We start from the raw sequence: 17,807 nt of genomic DNA on the forward strand, positions 1-17,807 counted from the left end.
CAACACTGACAGAAATACAACTGTCAGCATATTACTCCCCTCTAACCAATGAAAATACATGCATGCTCAGTAAAAACGTGCATGCATGTGGATTTTGTTTGGAACAGTGGACTGGTGGCAGTTATTCAAGGCTAAAACCACAATGTCAACAGGGGTCATTCATATACACCCACACACAAAAAAAAAATGAAGAAAAGAGCCAAGGGTATTACATAGGGAGGGATGGCTAGAAAAAATATCTAAAAGTGGGGTAAAGTAACAAAAGGACTTCCACTCGCCTGATCTAACCCACTACTGGTGACCGTGATGCCACACTTCCAAAACACATGACATGACCTGTGCAGCCAATCACAGGTCTTAAGGATATGACATAAGACTGCTGAGGTCTGTGATTGGCTATGGTGGACACATACGTGAAGCCAAGGGCACAAAGACCAGCAAGGAGCGCTTAACCGCTTCAAGATCAGGACATTTGCCCCAGTTCCTGACTGGGCACATTTGTTGCTTCTTTTCGTACAAATGCGGTTTAAAGAGATGCAAAATTATTTCTTGTACAGACACTAAAATAATTTTTGCCTCCAATTTTTATTTGTCATTGTCATACACCCTTTTCTTTTTCCTTTTTTTTTGGCCAATATCTGTGGGGAAAAAGGGAAATGAATTGTTTTTACCATTTATTTTATAACCATAAAGGACTACTAAAATTTTAAAATTTGCTCCCTTTTACGTATCATTAACTATTTTTATATATCGGATATGTTTTTTTCTTCAACGGCAGGGCAAGTAACAGTGATTTGGATTCGCAGAGGCTTTTTTAATACATTAACTTGTTTCCTGCTTTTTATTTATGTTTTTTTTTATTCATTCCACAAATTGTGTCCTCCAACTCATAAAAGACTATCGGGGAGCATTTCAACATATAAATTGTTGCCAGATTTCCCCTGTAACTGGATCTGGTTTATTAGCCCCAGTTACAGTGGACATTAGAAGACCTGACTGTCTCCTAGGACTCAGCAGCTCCTGTGCTCTCTATACACCAAACACTAACCAACATGCTGTGTCAGGTTTGTCTAGTGCTGTGTATACAGTGATCGGGAAGGCAGAGACGGTTATAACCGGTATCTGCCTTCTCTATGGGGAGTCTGGCTATGTCTGAAAGACCGCTCCCTGCTCCCATGGCTTCACAATCAGGTGCAGCTTCTCTTCTATGAAGATACATTTTGGAACAGTCTAAGCATGGTTCAAAAATGGTTAACCAGTTCAAAACCAGGTCGCTTCTAACCAGGCACATTTTATTTTGGACATACCATAAAAATAGCTGTAAACATTTTTCTTGCTTGAACATTCAAGTGATGTTAGAATATTTTTGGGTGATAAATGGAGCTAATTTTTATGTCACTGTCATATTCTTTTTACTTATTTTTTTTGCTGATTTCTGGAAATATTGGTGGAAATATAAAGGAAATAAGTGTCTGTTTTTACCACATTTGTTACCACAAAGAAATACTAAAATACATATAAAAATGTTCCTCATTCTGTAACAAATCTATATTTTTTTTTACGGTGCGGGGCAAGTAAAAGCGATTTGGATGTTATTTATTTTTTTTAACTATTACATTTTTTATTTTTCATTTATTTAACACATTGTAAACTCATTAGCTAATACAAGACCTTTGGAAGCATTTGATTACTGAACATTTTTTATCTTCATCTTATTTCCCATGTAACTGGAGCTGGTATATTAGTCCTAGTTACAGGGGAAACACTGCCTTCTGGCTGCATATCAGAGCTCTCACGGTCTCCTATGACCCAGCAGCTCCCGCTCTATACACTGCGATTACATGACTGCTGGGTATGGAGGGGGAAGAGCTGGCAGCGCTTCCTATTACTGCATATACAGCGACCAAGGCGCACAGACGGTAATAAACGGTCAGTGGATTCTCTATGGGAACTCCAACTTTCTCTGGCAGCCGGATCTCCACCCCCGCAGCAGCACAATTGCGTGTAGCTGCGCTCCTATGCAGGGATGTCTTAGAACATCAGTGTAGAGTAGGAGCAGGACCATTGAGACTCAAACGACAGTCCAGAAGCTGTTACCTATACTGTGTATTACTCCCCTCCCCCCTCAATAAATCAATATTCTAGTAGCCGGACCGTTAAGACTCAATGGGCAGTCTGGAAGCTGTTACCTATACTGTGTATTGCCCCCTCCCTCCTCCATAAATCAATATTCTGGGAGCAGGACCGTTAAGACTTAATAGGAAGTCCGGAAGCTGCTACCTATACTGTGTATTCTTCCCCCCTCCATAAATCAATATTCTAGGAGCAGGATCGTTAAGACTCAACGGACAGTCCAGAAGCTGTTACCTATACTGTGTATTCCTCACTTCCATAAATCAATAATCTAGGAATGGGACCATTAAGACTCAATTTTGGGTCAGTCGTAGCTGTTACCTATATTGTGTATTCCTCCCCACTTCATAAATCAATATTTTAGGAGTGGGACCGTTAAGACACAATGGACAATCTCCAAGTTTGTATACAGGAGAAAAAAAAGTATATTTCTCTAATAAAAATAAACAACTTTGTAATAAATCTTATGTATACTATTGATTTATAAAATAAAATGGATACTCTAAGAGGATAGAACAGGCGAAAATTGTTTTTTTTTTGTGATTATTTTATCACAATGCCAGACTTTAGCAAAACTTTTTCGATCCTGGAAAATTCTTTTTTAACATCTACTATCTGGCAGGACATCAAAGTGGGCTTTTAGCCCGCCGGTAAATGTGTATTTTCTATGCCAGCAACGCTATCTTCTTTAATTAGAAGGTGCCTAGGCAAAACAAGCGAGAATAAAGCTCATTATCAACTCTCACCTAGTTTTTTTGGGTTTTATTGATGGAGCCGGCAGGTACTATTTCGATGTCGTTTCCCCTTCTCATTATAAGTAATACTAATAAAAATACATCTGCTGAAACATCCAGACATAAAAGATGAAAAAAAAAAGTTATATGTATATAAAGCTACCCAGAGCAACAGCACATAACCAACACCGCTGGTTTATTACAGAAAAATGATTGTAGGATCAAGAGGCAGATTAACCTGTCAGGAAGCCGGAACGTGCCCCCCGCCGACTCCGGTCATTCCATTAAAGTCCAAATTGCCGGGAGCCCACGCTTTATAACGTTACAATGTCTCGGCGAAGAGAAAATTGTATTATTCAAAACAGACAGAGGGTAATTTGCCAGTGTTTTGGGTAAGCAGGCCGACAAATTGTTCACTTCTGCGGTGCATAATTGATATCCTCCAACAATGACATCAATTCTGCACCAAAGGGTCTTCTATGTGGGATTTCTGTATCCGTCGCCTGATAAATATGTAAAAGATCCAGATAAAAATGTCACATTATCATTTCGAGATGTTAGCGGAAAGCCGCTGTTCATTGGGACTAATCAAATCTCATTCTAAGCAGAAGTGGCCGACGTGTCGGGGGACATTCAATCAGGAGCAAGATCGTGTTCGCTGAGGACAAACATTCCCTTCCGAGCAGAAACGCCATCCCTAATCGTATATTCTCCTATGAAGTAACGCGATATAATTGCTGCCGTGAGCGGTAAAACGAATACGTTGCCCATGCAATATTGACAGGGGTCGGATCATAAACATGCTCAAATATTAAAATATCCATTTACACATTGGATGAGGAACGTGAAATGTAATTATGGGAATAATTTCTGCAGCTCGTGGAGTTTCGGACGATCGTCTCAGCTGAGTCACAACAATTTAGTTATTATGTTGCCCCATGCCACCTCAATTTTTGTTTCTAAAAGAACCACCTGCATGCTTTGTTATCTAAAGTCATTCACAAGCCGGGGTGGACTACCTCCCCCGTACCTTCATTATAGGCCCATTGTGTCTCAATACGGAATGCAAAGAATACCCAAATTCCACTTATATCGACTCTGCGTCATCATCTAGCGGCTGCAAATTGGTTTAATAGGAACCATAATTCTTACAGCACGCCTGTCAGCTTGAGGAGTGTAGAGCGACCCTTTCATAAAGCTATATTACTATTCTTCACTTATTACATCTAGCAGTACGTTAATAAATTGACATTGAGGCATTATAACCAGTTTGTGCAAAGGTGGGACTCCTCGTCCCTCCCGGCATCCACAGCTTTCTATTAATTAGCTGGCCTGGTGCAAAGTGGCATAAATAGAGTCCGATGGGCCACGATGCAAAATTTAGACCTAGGCCCCCACCTGCAGTTAGATGTATGGGCCATTGTAGCGTTCCAGATCCTGTGAAGACATACGTGCTCACCCTCTCATATAAGCCCCCCCATCCTGTAATAATTGTCCCCGATCCTGGCCCATTTCTGTAATAATGTCACCCATCCTTGGGCCCTTCCGGGTATAATGTTCTCCATCCTGGGCCTCTTCCACTAAAAAAATGTCCTCCAGCCCGATATAATGTCTCCCTTTCCTGGTATAAAGTCCTCCCATCTTGGGCCCTTACTTAGTACAATGTTTCCCTTTTCCTGGGTCCCATCAAGTAACATATGTCCCCCATCCTGGGCCCCTCCAGTAATATATGTCCTTGTTCTCTTACTCTTGTCCAACAAATGTAAAAAAAAATAAACAATTCTACTCATCTTCTTCCACGGCTCCCACGACATTCAACCAGAAGATGACTTCAACGTGCAAGCGACGAGCAGCGCATGACACCACTGCCAGGGACCGCCAGTGACCTGCACGCCGACTTCAGCTGCCATCTTCTGATTGGTAGGCAGAGTGTACTGCAGTGCAGGGACCCGGCGGGTCTCAGCGAAGCAATACATTTTAGCTGAATGTGTGTCCTCAGATGCACATCCAGTTGAAATGGCTTCTAGTGTCGGCGGGCCTCCTCCCACAAGGGCACGCTCTGATACTGCGTGATTGTTACATCCCTGCTGGCGTAACATCACGTGTGTCACACCGCTATGTTGTCGTCGCACCAGGGTGACTAATATAAAGAATAGGTGCATAGGCTGGGAGGTAAGAGGTGGCACTCCCGTTCCGGTAACAGACCGCTGTTATGGCTGACGGAATGGGAGACATGTAAAAAATATCACACCAACTCTAGTTGTAACTCTTTGTCAATCAAATGTGCCCCCATTGGTTAAGTAACTCCCATCTTTCCAAGATATCTCTTATTTACAGCAATGGGTGATAACTTGCTTACTGTGATAACTTGCTGAATCTGAGAATGTGTCTCTGAAGTGACTCACTGGAGAATGGAGAGTAATTGAAGCTAGTTTCATGGCGTGATGAAGGCACCGATCCAGGGACAAAACTAGCAAATATTATTACTAACACAAACATTTGTGGACTCTAAACCTTCTTCATCCCCAGTAATAACATCTCAGCTTTACCCTGCCTTCTGCTCTTCTTGCCCAGCGGAGGTGCTGGTTGATCGCTCCGCTTTGGAGGTGTGGCAGCTGGTGTCCCAGGACTTATACTCTACCAATTTATCATTACGATTACAGAGATCCTAAATTAGCATAGTTTTTTTTTATATTTTAATAGAGAAAAAAAATTCTTAAATCTGTGAAAAAAAAATTTTTCTGTTGTGAACTAATTTTCTCAGACCTATTACTTTATATTTTCATTGATGGAGCAGTGTGAGGGCTTATTTTTAGGCGTGCCGAGCTGTAGTTTTTCATAGATACCATTTTGGGGTACATACGACATATTGATCATATCATCTTGCACTTTTGGGCAGAGACGCTATGGATGAACTAACAAAATCTGGTGTTATCAATTTTGGTTTTTGCCGATTGTAATTTGTTTTATATAATCTTATAATTTAAAAAGTCTGGACTTTTACAGTTGTGGCGACAGCAATTACCGTATGTTTATTTTTTTAATTGAGAAAAGCGGCGGTGATTTAAACTTTTACACTTTCAAATCTTCTTTATCAAATTTTTTTTTAGTCCCACTAGTGGATTTTATCCTGCGATCGTTTGAACTCTTAAACCTCAGTATTATAGTATATTTTGGTGGTCTCATTTCAATCTCAGCCTAAAGACGGGCTTTAGATGTACCAAGATAACAGCGATGGGGGGCCTTCGCCAGCCCCACAGCTGAAATAAGAATCCACTGGTACCCGTGATCGTGACACAGAGGGGAAGAGCATGTGGGTGATGGTTGAGGGCGAGCATGCGCTACTGGAATCACGCTACTAAAATGCTGTCACCGATTGACACTGGCATTTAAAGAGTAACCGTGGTTTTAGTTTTTATTGCATAAATCAATATTGTTTATCCATTAAATCAATAGTTTAAGAAATAAAAATTAATACGACGGTTACTCTTTAAATACAGATGGCTGCTGTTGCCCTGTATGGAGCGGACACAGCTCCTGAGCCTGCACCAAAAAAACACCCTGGCAGTGAGGTACATGCAAAGTTGTGTGGAAAAGGATTAAAAATGTCAATAAAATGTAAAAAAGAACAGAACGTAATCATGAGAGAATCTGTTTAATGTAGCGTGATTAGGGGTATATCTTCAATCCAGGGGTGTAACTATGATGGGTATTGCCGTTGCACCTACGTCCTGGGGAAGCTGAAGGGCAAATGGGCTAAATTGCGTCATATGAAGACTGATGCAAGATACTCGGGGGCCCTGTTGGAGATTTCACAATGGGGTCCACAAGATTTCAGCTCTACCACTGGGTCTGTCCAATCAATTCCTAGCTGTAGCGCATTCATACTTTCCATTTTCTCCTGCTTTAGCTCCACAGTTGCCCGTGAGGAGTATCCTGTATCGTAAGGACACAAATTAGTGTAGGAAATGTTGTGGTGAACGTAGCGGCGTTGGAAGAGCTGTATCTAAGCTCCTGTGACCTTTCTCAGATGTTACCTGTGTCTAATCTTCCATTACAGAGCAACCTGCAGGTTTATCAGCCTTGCCGCTCCTCCCGCATATAATCAGTGCCTTCATAAGACGCATCTTTTGAATATGGATTATTTTAACATTTCCATGTCATTAGCGCTAATTGGAAGCATGTTTACTCCTGTCAAGCTACAAGGGCTGGGAATAAAGCAAAACATATTAAGTGCCCGGGCGGCAGGGAGTGCAATATGGAAATGCAGAAATCTGTGACATGTCGGGAGGCATTTCACACTCCCGTGTTTATTTTGTCGGAATCCCAGCTCCATTTGCATTCATCTGTTTTTCAGAGATGTGTCAGACATGACATATCTGTAGGAGACGTTAGGACGATTGTGAGAATTCTCATTTCAGATCTCTCTAATAACAAGGTAGAAAAAAAAATATCTAGTAATGAAAATCAATCAAACACAACCGTGGAAATATCTAGGAAGTTACGCGAGATAAAAGTGGCAATGGAAACAAATGGAGAACGCTCCTTCGTGGCTATAATGGATCAACCTAAGGCTGTTACTAGGCACAAAACTATAATGTGACGATGTTGTACCCAAGTAAAGTAACGCGTCTCGGACAAGTGTTATTGAGTCACATGAAATGCTAGAAGATATGACTGATAGTGTCAGATGCTTAGTGACGCTACGAGCTCCCTGGAAGAACCAGCGCACAACAGCACCAATGGCTACGACGAGTCCTTGATTCACATACAGGGGGTCAGTGGGTCCAAAGACCAATGCGTGCTTCATGTAATCTTTTTTAGTGTTCACTGGGGAACAGCAGTCATTTTTGGGACAGGATGTCAGACTATCTTGAAGTGAAGCTTTGACGGTACCATAAAATAGAAGAGGAGATGCTGACCTATTTATGTCATTTAATTCAGTATTTTCATGTAAAAAAAAGCCTCAAACATCTTCACCTACTCACACATACAAATAATGAGTTCTGTTTCAATCTCTCAGACACGTCTAAAAAGCCTGAGTCCTGCCCGATACGTTCACAGATGTAGAAAAGCCTGCGAGTCCTGCGTCCCCACTCATGTAGAGAAAGCCCATAAAGAAAGTCTGTGAGTCCTGCTTCACTAGAGAACCTGTGAGTCCTGCCTCACCAATAAAGAAAGCCTGTGAGTCCTGCCTCACCAATAAAGAAAGCCTGTGAGTCCTGCCTCACCAATAAAGAAAGTCTGTGAGTCCTGCTTCACTAATAAAGAGAACCTGGGAGCACTGCCTCACCTACAAAGAAAGCCCTTAAGTCCCCTCCTCATCCAATAGTAAAACCTGTGAGTACTGCCTCACCAATAAAGAAAACCTGTGAGTACTGCCTCACCAATAAAGAAAACCTCTGAATCCTGTCTCACCAATAAAGAAAGCCTGTGAATCCTGTCTCACCAATAAAGAAAGCCTTTGAATCCTGCCTCACCAATAAAGAAAGCCTGTGAATCCTGCCTCACCAATAAAGAAAACTTGTGAGTCCTGCCTCACCAATAAAGAAAACCTGTGAGTCCTGCTTCACCAATAAAGAAAACCTGTGAGTCCTGCCTCACCAATAAAGAAAACCTGTGAGTCCTGCCTCACCAATAAAGAAAACCTGTGAGTCCTGCCTCACCAATAAAGAAAACCTGTGAGTCCTGCCTCACCAATAAAGAAAACCTGTGAGTCCTGCCTCACCAATAAAGAAAACCTGTGAGTCCTGCCTCTCCAATAAAGAAAACCTGTCAGTCCTGCCTCACCAATAGAGAAAGTCTGTGAGTCCTGCCTCACCAATAAAGAAAATCTGTGACTCCTGCCTCACCAATAAAGAAAGCCTGTGAATCCTGCCTCACCAATAAAGAAAACTTGTGAGTCCTGCCTCACCAATAAAGAAAACCTGTGAGTCCTGCTTCACCAATAAAGAAAACCTGTGAGTCCTGCCTCACCAATAAAGAAAACCTGTGAGTCCTGCCTCACCAATAAAGAAAACCTGTGAGTCCTGCCTCACCAATAAAGAAAACCTGTGAGTCCTGCCTCACCAATAAAGAAAACCTGTGAGTCCTGCCTCTCCAATAAAGAAAACCTGTCAGTCCTGCCTCACCAATAGAGAAAGTCTGTGAGTCCTGCCTCACCAATAAAGAAAATCTGTGACTCCTGCCTCACCAATAAAGAAAGCCTGTGAATCCTGTCTCACCAATAAAGAAAACCTGTGAATCCTGTCTCACCAATAAAGAAAGACTGAGTCCTGCCTCACCAATAAAGAAAACCTGTGAGTACTGCCTCACCAATAAAGAAAGACTGTGAGACCTGCCTCACCAATAAAAAGAACTTGTGAGTACTGCCTCACCAATAAAGAAAATCTGTGAGTAATGCCTCCTGAGTAAAGAAAGCCTGTGAGCCTTGCCTCACCAATAAAGAATATATACGTTTAAAATATTTTTATCTGTCACACATTGTGATTAGCTGACTTAATAAAATTGAATTATTTTGCCAGATGTTTTTTCTGCATGAGGCTTTGTCTCTTTTGTGTACCATAAACAAGTCCAGTCTATAAAACATAAAATTACTCTACAATAAATGCCCTAAGAAAAAAAAAGCCAAAGTTGATGGTTTTTGGTCATCGCACTGCAGCAAAAATGCAATAAAAAGGCAACCACAACATCCTACATGCCTGAAAACTGTGTCACTAGAAATGTCAGCAGGCCACACAAACTATTTTCCAGTACAATGTATGGTGAAATGAATGGTGTCAATCAAAACTACAAGTTGCCGCCCCCCCTCTCCCCCCCCCCCCTTAAAAAAAAAAAATTCTTGGTAGAAGGGGAGGAAAAAAAACAAAGAAAATTAAAGTTGGCTGTTTGGGGAAGAGGTTAGTGCAGAGAGAAAAGAAAACGGTAGCCTAAAGGCCAGCTAAAAAGCTATTTTTTGGAGGAGTATTAAAATAAAATAAAAAAAGGTAAAAGCAGGTAAAGCGTACGGCAGAGCAGTCAGCAGGAGCAAGATGGCCGACGGATCCGTCATTACCACCAGCACAATATTTACCACTTCTGCCTCCTAACTCTTGGATAAGAAGTTTGTGATATCATGTGAGTTATTTTCTTTCAGGCTGTACATTAACACCCGGCTGTGTACTTACCCCCTCTCAGTACTCCGGTGCACCTCTTGCACGATAGCCTCCAAAACTTTTAAAGGATCTTCAATAGTACCCAAATCCAAATCATTCCCACTGAAAAGCAATACAAAAAAAAGGATATGTAATTTTCATCTTGTGAAATTCATGGATTTGACAGCTACTAAAAAAGTTTTGTATTACACAAAATAAATAATAATAACAATAATAAATAAACGACTATATTAAAATAGTCGTTCAGAGAGGAAGAGTACATGAAACTGTAGCGCCGCCTATTGGAAGTAGCAATGCTAAAAGTCAATATCGTCCCTTTAATCAGCCTTGCCACATGACTTAGGAGGGGGGTATGTGATGCAGTGACCCATGCTGCAGCTAGGGGGCGCTGTATGTGCTCCTCAGGATGGAGGCGTATCTGTAATGGCTGATAATGAAACAGTGTCCGGCATGATTGTAAATGGCTGGTATGTGTCGCAGAGGGAGTCTGCACTGTAAGCCAGTAACGTTGTTGTCCTGGGACCTGTAGTCTCACAAGTGTTTGTATAGTTTGTAAAGGGAGGCTTACAGGGTTAGTTTGAGAGCTGGGTGGGTCGAACTAACAACACACATATCACTCACCTATGGAAGTGGTTACAGGTTCATAATGTGACGATGGTGTGGTTACATGGTCTCTGTAATGGAGAGTGTTGATCCTGGACGGCTTGTGTGTTGGGAGGTACTCTGTGTGGACCGGATCCCTGAATAGTGCACTGAGAGGCCGTGGATCTGAGAGACTTGTGTGTTGGGAGATCCTGGGAGTAGGATCAGATCCCTGAATAGCGCACTGAGAGACTTGTGTGTTGGACGGTCCCAGGAGGGGACGGACGTCCTGAACAGCACATGTAGTAGCCTGTGTGTTGGACGGTCCCAGGAGGGGACGGACGTCCTGAACAGCACATGCAGTAGCCTGTGTGTTGGACGGTCCCAGGTGGGGACGGACGTCCTGAAGAACGCACGGAAAGGTTAAATGTATGCAGAGTCGGCAACGGCACTGCATTGGAGAAGCTACAGCCCGTTTGAAGATCTGGACTGTCACGTGGCCTGGTGACCAAGGCACTGTCCGGGACGGTGATCCCAGGTCGGCACCTTCCCAGGAGTAAGGACTGAGGAGGTCAGCGTGTGGAGCAGGAGCTCCAGAAAGGTAACACCCGGGAGGGGGGCTATCATAACAGCAGAGAAGTATCTGCCAGTGGAACAAACTGTTGGTGCTTGTTGTGTTCCATGGACATTGATGAACTGTTCGGTGTACGGTCACCCATGATAACTGAACGAAGTGAGAAGTCTGGCATGTTTAGTGACTGAGTTGAATCAATATAAAATGTATATAATGAACTGCGCATAACCCGGGTAATGCTGCATAAAATATACCGTATGGACTGTGTGAGAATCCAGTGGCTGTGTGACTGAATCCGGTGCTAAGTGAGTGTCCCCAAACACACTCAGTAAGCGCTATCTCACAGCACAGCACAGAGATAAGCTGAACACTGCATTAATAGCATGCTATGGACTCTCCTAAGGCTATGTGCACACGTATTCTGGTCCACTGCGGATTTTTTCGCAGCGGATTTGATAAATCTGCAGTGCAAAACCGCTGCAGATTTATCACGGATTTACCGCTGTTTTTCTGCGGCTTTCATTGCGATTTTACAACTGCGGTTTTCTATTGGAGCAGCTGTAAAACCGCTGCGGAATCCGTAGAAAGAATTGACATACTGGGGAATGTAAACCGCTGCGTTTCCGCTCGTTTTTCTGTGGTTTTCACTGCGGTTTTACAACTGCGGTTTTCCATAGGGGCAGTTGTAAAACTGCTGCGCAATCCGCAGAAAGAAGTGACATGCTGCGGAATGTAAACCGCTGCGTTTCCGCGCGTTTTTTTTCGCAGCATGTGCACAGCGTTTTTTGTTCCCCATAGGTTTACATTGAACTGTAAACTCATGGGAAACTGCTGCGGACCCGCAGCTGCGGAAACGCTGTGGATCCGCAGCTTTTTCCGTAGCGTGTGCACATACCCTAAAGATTGTTATATCTGTAAAGCTCACATACAGATACGCCCCTCTGAGTGAGATACTGCCTCTAACAGCAGTGCTCAGAACTAGCTCTGATCGCTGCTGGTTAATTATCTAAATTCTGCTGTCAATCCTGGATAGTGGCAATTAAATGGGGCCATCAAGGTGGGATGTGTGTTGGGGTGCTCACCAGCCCCCTTCTATTGTGCAATTTCAGGAGGTCAGGGCCCCTAGGGGTCTGCTGAAGCCTTCTTCCATTTTGGCAATTGTGTGAAACCCAGGTTCAAGTCCCTTAAGCAGACTAATATATAAAGTGGAAAAAAAAATTCAAGTCAACCTTTTTATGCATCCAAAAATATACAATTTTTAAAGGAAAGTTACATCCATAACAACAATGGCTCCCGTGTCCAAGCCGACGTACCGACTGTTATTCGCCACCCCAGCTCTATATAGATGTACACTGTGTGCAGAATTATTAGGCAAGTTGTATTTTGATCACATGATACTTTTTATACATGTTGTCCTACTCCAAGCTGTTCAGGCTTGAGAGCCAACTACCAATTAAGTAAATCAGGTGATGTGCATTTCTGTAATGATGAGGGGTGTTGTCTAATGACATCAACACCCTATATAAGGTGTGCTTAATTATTAGCAACTTCCTTTCCTTTGGCAAAATGGGTCAGAAGAGAGATTTGACGGGCTCTGAAAAGTCCAAAATTGTGAGATGTCTTGCAGAGGGATGCAGCAGTCTTGAAATTGCCAAACCTTTGAAGCGTGATCACCGAACAATCAAGCGTTTCATGGTAAATAGCCAACAGGGTCGCAAGAAGCGCGTTGGGCAAAAAAGGCGCAAAATAACTGCCCATAAATTGAGGAAAATCAAGCGTGAAGCTGCCAAGATGCCATTTGCCACCAGTTGTGCCATATTTCAGAGCTGCAACGTTACTGGAGTAAGAAAAGGCACAAGGTGTGCGATACTCAGGGACATGGCCAAGGTAAGGAAGGCTGAAAAACGACCACCTTTGTACAAGAAACATAAGATAAAACATTAAGACTGGGCCAAGAAATATCTTAAGACTGACTTTTCAAAGGTTTTATGGCCTGATGAAATGAGAGTGACTCTTGATGGGCCAGATGGATGGGCCAGATGGATGGGCCAGAGGCTGGATCAGTAAAGGGCAGAGAGATCAACTCCGACTCAGACGCCAGCAAGGTGGAGGTGGGGTACTGGTATGGGCTGGGATCATCAAAGATGAACTTGTGGGACCTTTTCGGGATGAGGATGGAGTGAAGCTCAACTCCCAGACCTACTGCCAGTTTCTGGAAGACTTCATCAAGCAGTGGTACAGGAAGAAGTCGGTATCGTTCAAGAAAAACATGATTTTCATGCAGGACAATGCTCCATCAGATGCCTCCAGCTACTCCACAGCGTGGCTGGCCAGTAAAGGTCTCAAAGAAGAAAAAATAATGACATGGCCCCTTTGTTCACCTGATCTGAACCCCATAGAGACCCTGTGGTCCCTCATAAAATGTGAGATCTACATGGAGGGTAACAGTCCACCTCTAGGAACAGTGTCTGGAGGCTGTGGTGGCTGCTGCACGCAATGTTGGTCGTAAAGAGATCGAGCGACTGACAGAATCTATGGATGAAGGCTGCTGAGTGTCATCATAAAGAAAGATGGCTATATTGGGCACTCATTTTTTTGGGTTTTGTTTTTGCATGTCAGAAATATTTATTTCTAAATTTTGTGCAGTTATATTGGTTTACCTGGTGAAAATAAATAAGTGAGATGGGAATATATTTGGTTTTTATTAAGTTGCCTAATAATTCTGCACAGTAATAGTTACCTGCACAAACAGATATCCTCCTAAGATAGCCAAATCTAAAAAAAAAAAACCCACTCAGTCTTCCAAAAATATTAAGCTTTGATATTTATGAGTCTTTTGGGTTGATTGAGAACATAGTTTTGATCAATAATAAAAAATAATCCTCTAAAATACAACTTGTCTAATAATTCTGCACACAGTGTATACCTAATAGACACATCTAACTTGTTCCCTCTCGGTGCGGCCGGACGCTCCACCACGGCAGCCGAGACTGACACACACTGAAGTGTTTGCATTAATGGCCGTCATCAATATTCTCAAGTGAAAATTTCCTGCTACTATATATTTCTGCTGCAGAAATCAGCCCGGGGAATGTTACAAAACACAGAATGTTTCAAGGGCTAATTTCCATGGGAAAGAGTGATGAATAATTTAGCTACAATGTAACAGCTTCCAATGCATAATGAAGACGAGATCTGGATGGGGCGTTTAATGTGTGCACAGCGTTGTGTTAGGGGCCGTAGTATGTGGGGGGCTTTATTACCATCTATTAATCCAGACATCGCGAGCAAATGATAAATCAGCAACGAGGCTCATCCACCAAGAAACCCCTCATGTAGGACACGGATCTGCTCTGACCCCTTGATGAACCTTCACCTGCACATCCTTACAAGCAGCACTACAATACTACAATTATTAGTGTACGCCACATCTTAACATTAAAAAAAAAGAATTGCTGCAAAACGTCAATAATTTCTAATTAGAAAGAGTAAAATCAGGTAAATTAAGGTCCCTCTAATTGTCACTGGTGCTGTCAATAACATTCAGATTTTACAATACAAATTGCATATGTTAACAGATTGCTCGGTCTTGATGACGCTGGTGTACTCACAATGAAAATCTCAGAATGTAAGAATGGCTGCATAATCCCCTAGTGAATATTTAAACTCTATCTCCACCCATGTAGTTTGTCTATTAGCTCTCAGTGTCCCTCCTCCCTGCTGCTGAACTTCTGCTCAACAAGCCTTACTGACAGTTCCTCAGTGTTCCTCCTCCCTGCTGCTAAACATCTGCTGCATGTCTGACAGCTCCTCAGTGTCCCTACTCCTAGCTGCTACTGCTGAATCATGCCAACCAAGCCTGACAGAGCTCTAGTGTCCACTCTCCCTGCTGGTCAATCTCTACCCATCTATCCTGACTGAAAGCACCTCAGTTCTCAGTGTTCTGCCTCCCTGCTGAATCCTGCAAGTGCCTTAGTGTTTCTCCTTCTTGCTGCTGAATTTTTGCTCACCAAGTCTGACTGATAGATCTCCAGTGTCCATTTTTCCTAACTCTGAACCTCTGCCCACCTAGCCAGACTGGCAGCTCCTCAATGTCTCTCCTCCATTTCTGCTGAATCTCTGCCCAACACATCTGACATCTCCTAGGCTTTGCTGCTCCTGAATCGCAGCTAACAAAGCGTTACAGCTCCTCAATGTCCATTCTCCCTGCTGCTGAATCCCTGCTCACCTAGACTACAGCTCCTCAGTGTCCCTCCTCCCCGCTGAATCTCTGCTCACCTAGGCTACAGCTCCCCAGTGTCCCTCCTCCCTGCTGAATCTCTGCTCACCTAGCCTACAGCTCCTCAGTGTCCCTCCTCCCTGCTGAATCTCTGCTCACCTAGCCTACAGCTCCTCAGTGTCCCTCCGCTTTGCTGAATCTCTGCTCACCTAGCCTACAGCTCCTCAGTGTCCCTCCGCCCTGCTGAATCTTTGCTCACCTAGCCTACAGCTCCTCAGTGTCCCTCCTCCCTGCTGAATCTCTGCTCACCTAGCCTACAGCTCCTCAGTGTCCCTCCTCCCTTCTGAATCTTTGCTCACCTAGCCTCCAACTCCTCAGTGTCCCTCCTCCCTTCTGAATCTTTGCTCACCTAGCCTCCAACTCCTCAGTGTCCCTCCTCCCTTCTGAATCTCTGCTCACCTAGCCTACAGCTCCTCAGTGTCCCTCCTCCCTGCTGAATCTCTGCTCACCTAGCCTACAGCTCCTCAGTGTCCCTCCTCCCTGCTGAATCTCTGCTCACCTAGCCTACAGCTCCTCAGTGTCCCTCCGCTTTGCTGAATCTCTGCTCACCTAGCCTACAGCTCCTCAGTGTCCCTCCGCCCTGCTGAATCTTTGCTCACCTAGCCTACAGCTCCTCAGTGTCCCTCCTCCCTGCTGAATCTCTGCTCACCTAGCCTACAGCTCCTCAGTGTCCCTCCTCCCTTCTGAATCTTTGCTCACCTAGCCTACAGCTCCTCAGTGTCCCTCCTCCCTGCTGAATCTCTGCTCACCTAGCCTACAGCTCCTCAGTGTCCCTCCTCCCTTCTGAATCTTTGCTCACCTAGCCTCCAACTCCTCAGTGTCCCTCCTCCCTTCTGAATCTTTGCTCACCTAGCCTCCAACTCCTCAGTGTCCCTCCTCCCTTCTGAATCTCTGCTCACCTAGCCTACAGCTCCTCAGTGTCCCTCCTCCCTGCTGAATCTCTGCTCACCTAGCCTACAGCTCCTCAGTGTCCCTCCTCCCTGCTGAATCTCTGCTCACCTAGCCTACAGCTCCTCAGTGTCCCTCCGCTTTGCTGAATCTCTGCTCACCTAGCCTACAGCTCCTCAGTGTCCCTCCGCCCTGCTGAATCTTTGCTCACCTAGCCTACAGCTCCTCAGTGTCCCTCCTCCCTGCTGAATCTCTGCTCACCTAGCCTACAGCTCCTCAGTGTCCCTCCTCCCTTCTGAATCTTTGCTCACCTAGCCTCCAACTCCTCAGTGTCCCTCCTCCCTTCTGAATCTTTGCTCACCCAGCCTCCAACTCCTCAGTGTCCCTCCTCCCTTCTGAATCTCTGCTCACCTAGCCTCCAACTCCTCAGTGTCCCTCATCCCTTCTGAATCTCTGCTCACCTAGCCTACAGCTCCTCAGTGTCCCTCCGCTCTGCTGAATCTCTGCTCACCTAGCCTACAGCTCCTCAGTGTCCCTCATCCCTGCTGAATCTCTGCTCACCTAGCCTACAGCTCCTCAGTGTCCCTCCTCCCTTCTGAATCTTTGCTCACCTAGCCTCCAACTCCTCAGTGTCCCTCCTCCCTTCTGAATCTCTGCTCACCTAGCCTACAGCTCCTCAGTGTTCCTCCTCCCTGCTGAATCTCTGCTCACCTAGCCTACAGCTCCTCAGTGTCCCTCCTCCCTGCTGAATCTCTGCTCACCTAGCCTACAGCTCCTCAGTGTCCCTCCGCTTTGCTGAATCTCTGCTCACCTAGCCTACAGCTCCTCAGTGTCCCTCCGCCCTGCTGAATCTTTGCTCACCTAGCCTACAGCTCCTCAGTGTCCCTCCTCCCTGCTGAATCTCTGCTCACCTAGCCTACAGCTCCTCAGTGTCCCTCCTCCCTTCTGAATCTTTGCTCACCTAGCCTCCAACTCCTCAGTGTCCCTCCTCCCTTCTGAATCTTTGCTCACCTAGCCTCCAACTCCTCAGTGTCCCTCCTCCCTTCTGAATCTCTGCTCACCTAGCGTCCAACTCCTCAGTGTCCCTCATCCCTTCTGAATCTCTGCTCACCTAGCCTACAGCTCCTCAGTGTCCCTCCGCTCTGCTGAATCTCTGCTCACCTAGCCTACAGCTCCTCAGTGTCCCTCATCCCTGCTGAATCTCTGCTCACCTAGCCTACAGCTCCTCAGTGTCCCTCCGCCCTGCTGAATCTCTGCTCACCTAGCATACAGCTCCTCAGTGTCCCTCATCCCTGCTGAATCTCTGCTCACCTAGCCTACAGCTCCTCAGTGTCCCTCCTCCCTGCTGAATCTCTGCTCACCTAGCCTACAGCTCCTCAGTGTCCCTCCTCCCTGCTGAATCTCTGCTCACCTAGCCTACAGCCCCTCAGTGTCCCTCCGCCCTGCTGAATCTCTGCTCACCT

General features: G+C 44.6%; 1 protein-coding gene across 1 annotated transcript in view; it reads right to left on the reverse strand.

The window, feature by feature from the left end:
* Nucleotides 1-17,807, reverse strand: part of NBAS (NBAS subunit of NRZ tethering complex) — an 854,371-nt gene that overhangs the window by 213,885 nt on the left and 622,679 nt on the right. The window contains exon 47 of the mRNA XM_069728113.1: nt 10,034-10,123. Coding sequence (XP_069584214.1) covers nt 10,034-10,123 — 90 coding nt within the window. The remainder of the gene's footprint in view (nt 1-10,033; nt 10,124-17,807) is intronic.

Source organism: Ranitomeya imitator, chromosome 5 (assembly GCF_032444005.1).
Source record: "Ranitomeya imitator isolate aRanImi1 chromosome 5, aRanImi1.pri, whole genome shotgun sequence".
NCBI lineage: Eukaryota > Metazoa > Chordata > Amphibia > Anura > Dendrobatidae > Ranitomeya > Ranitomeya imitator.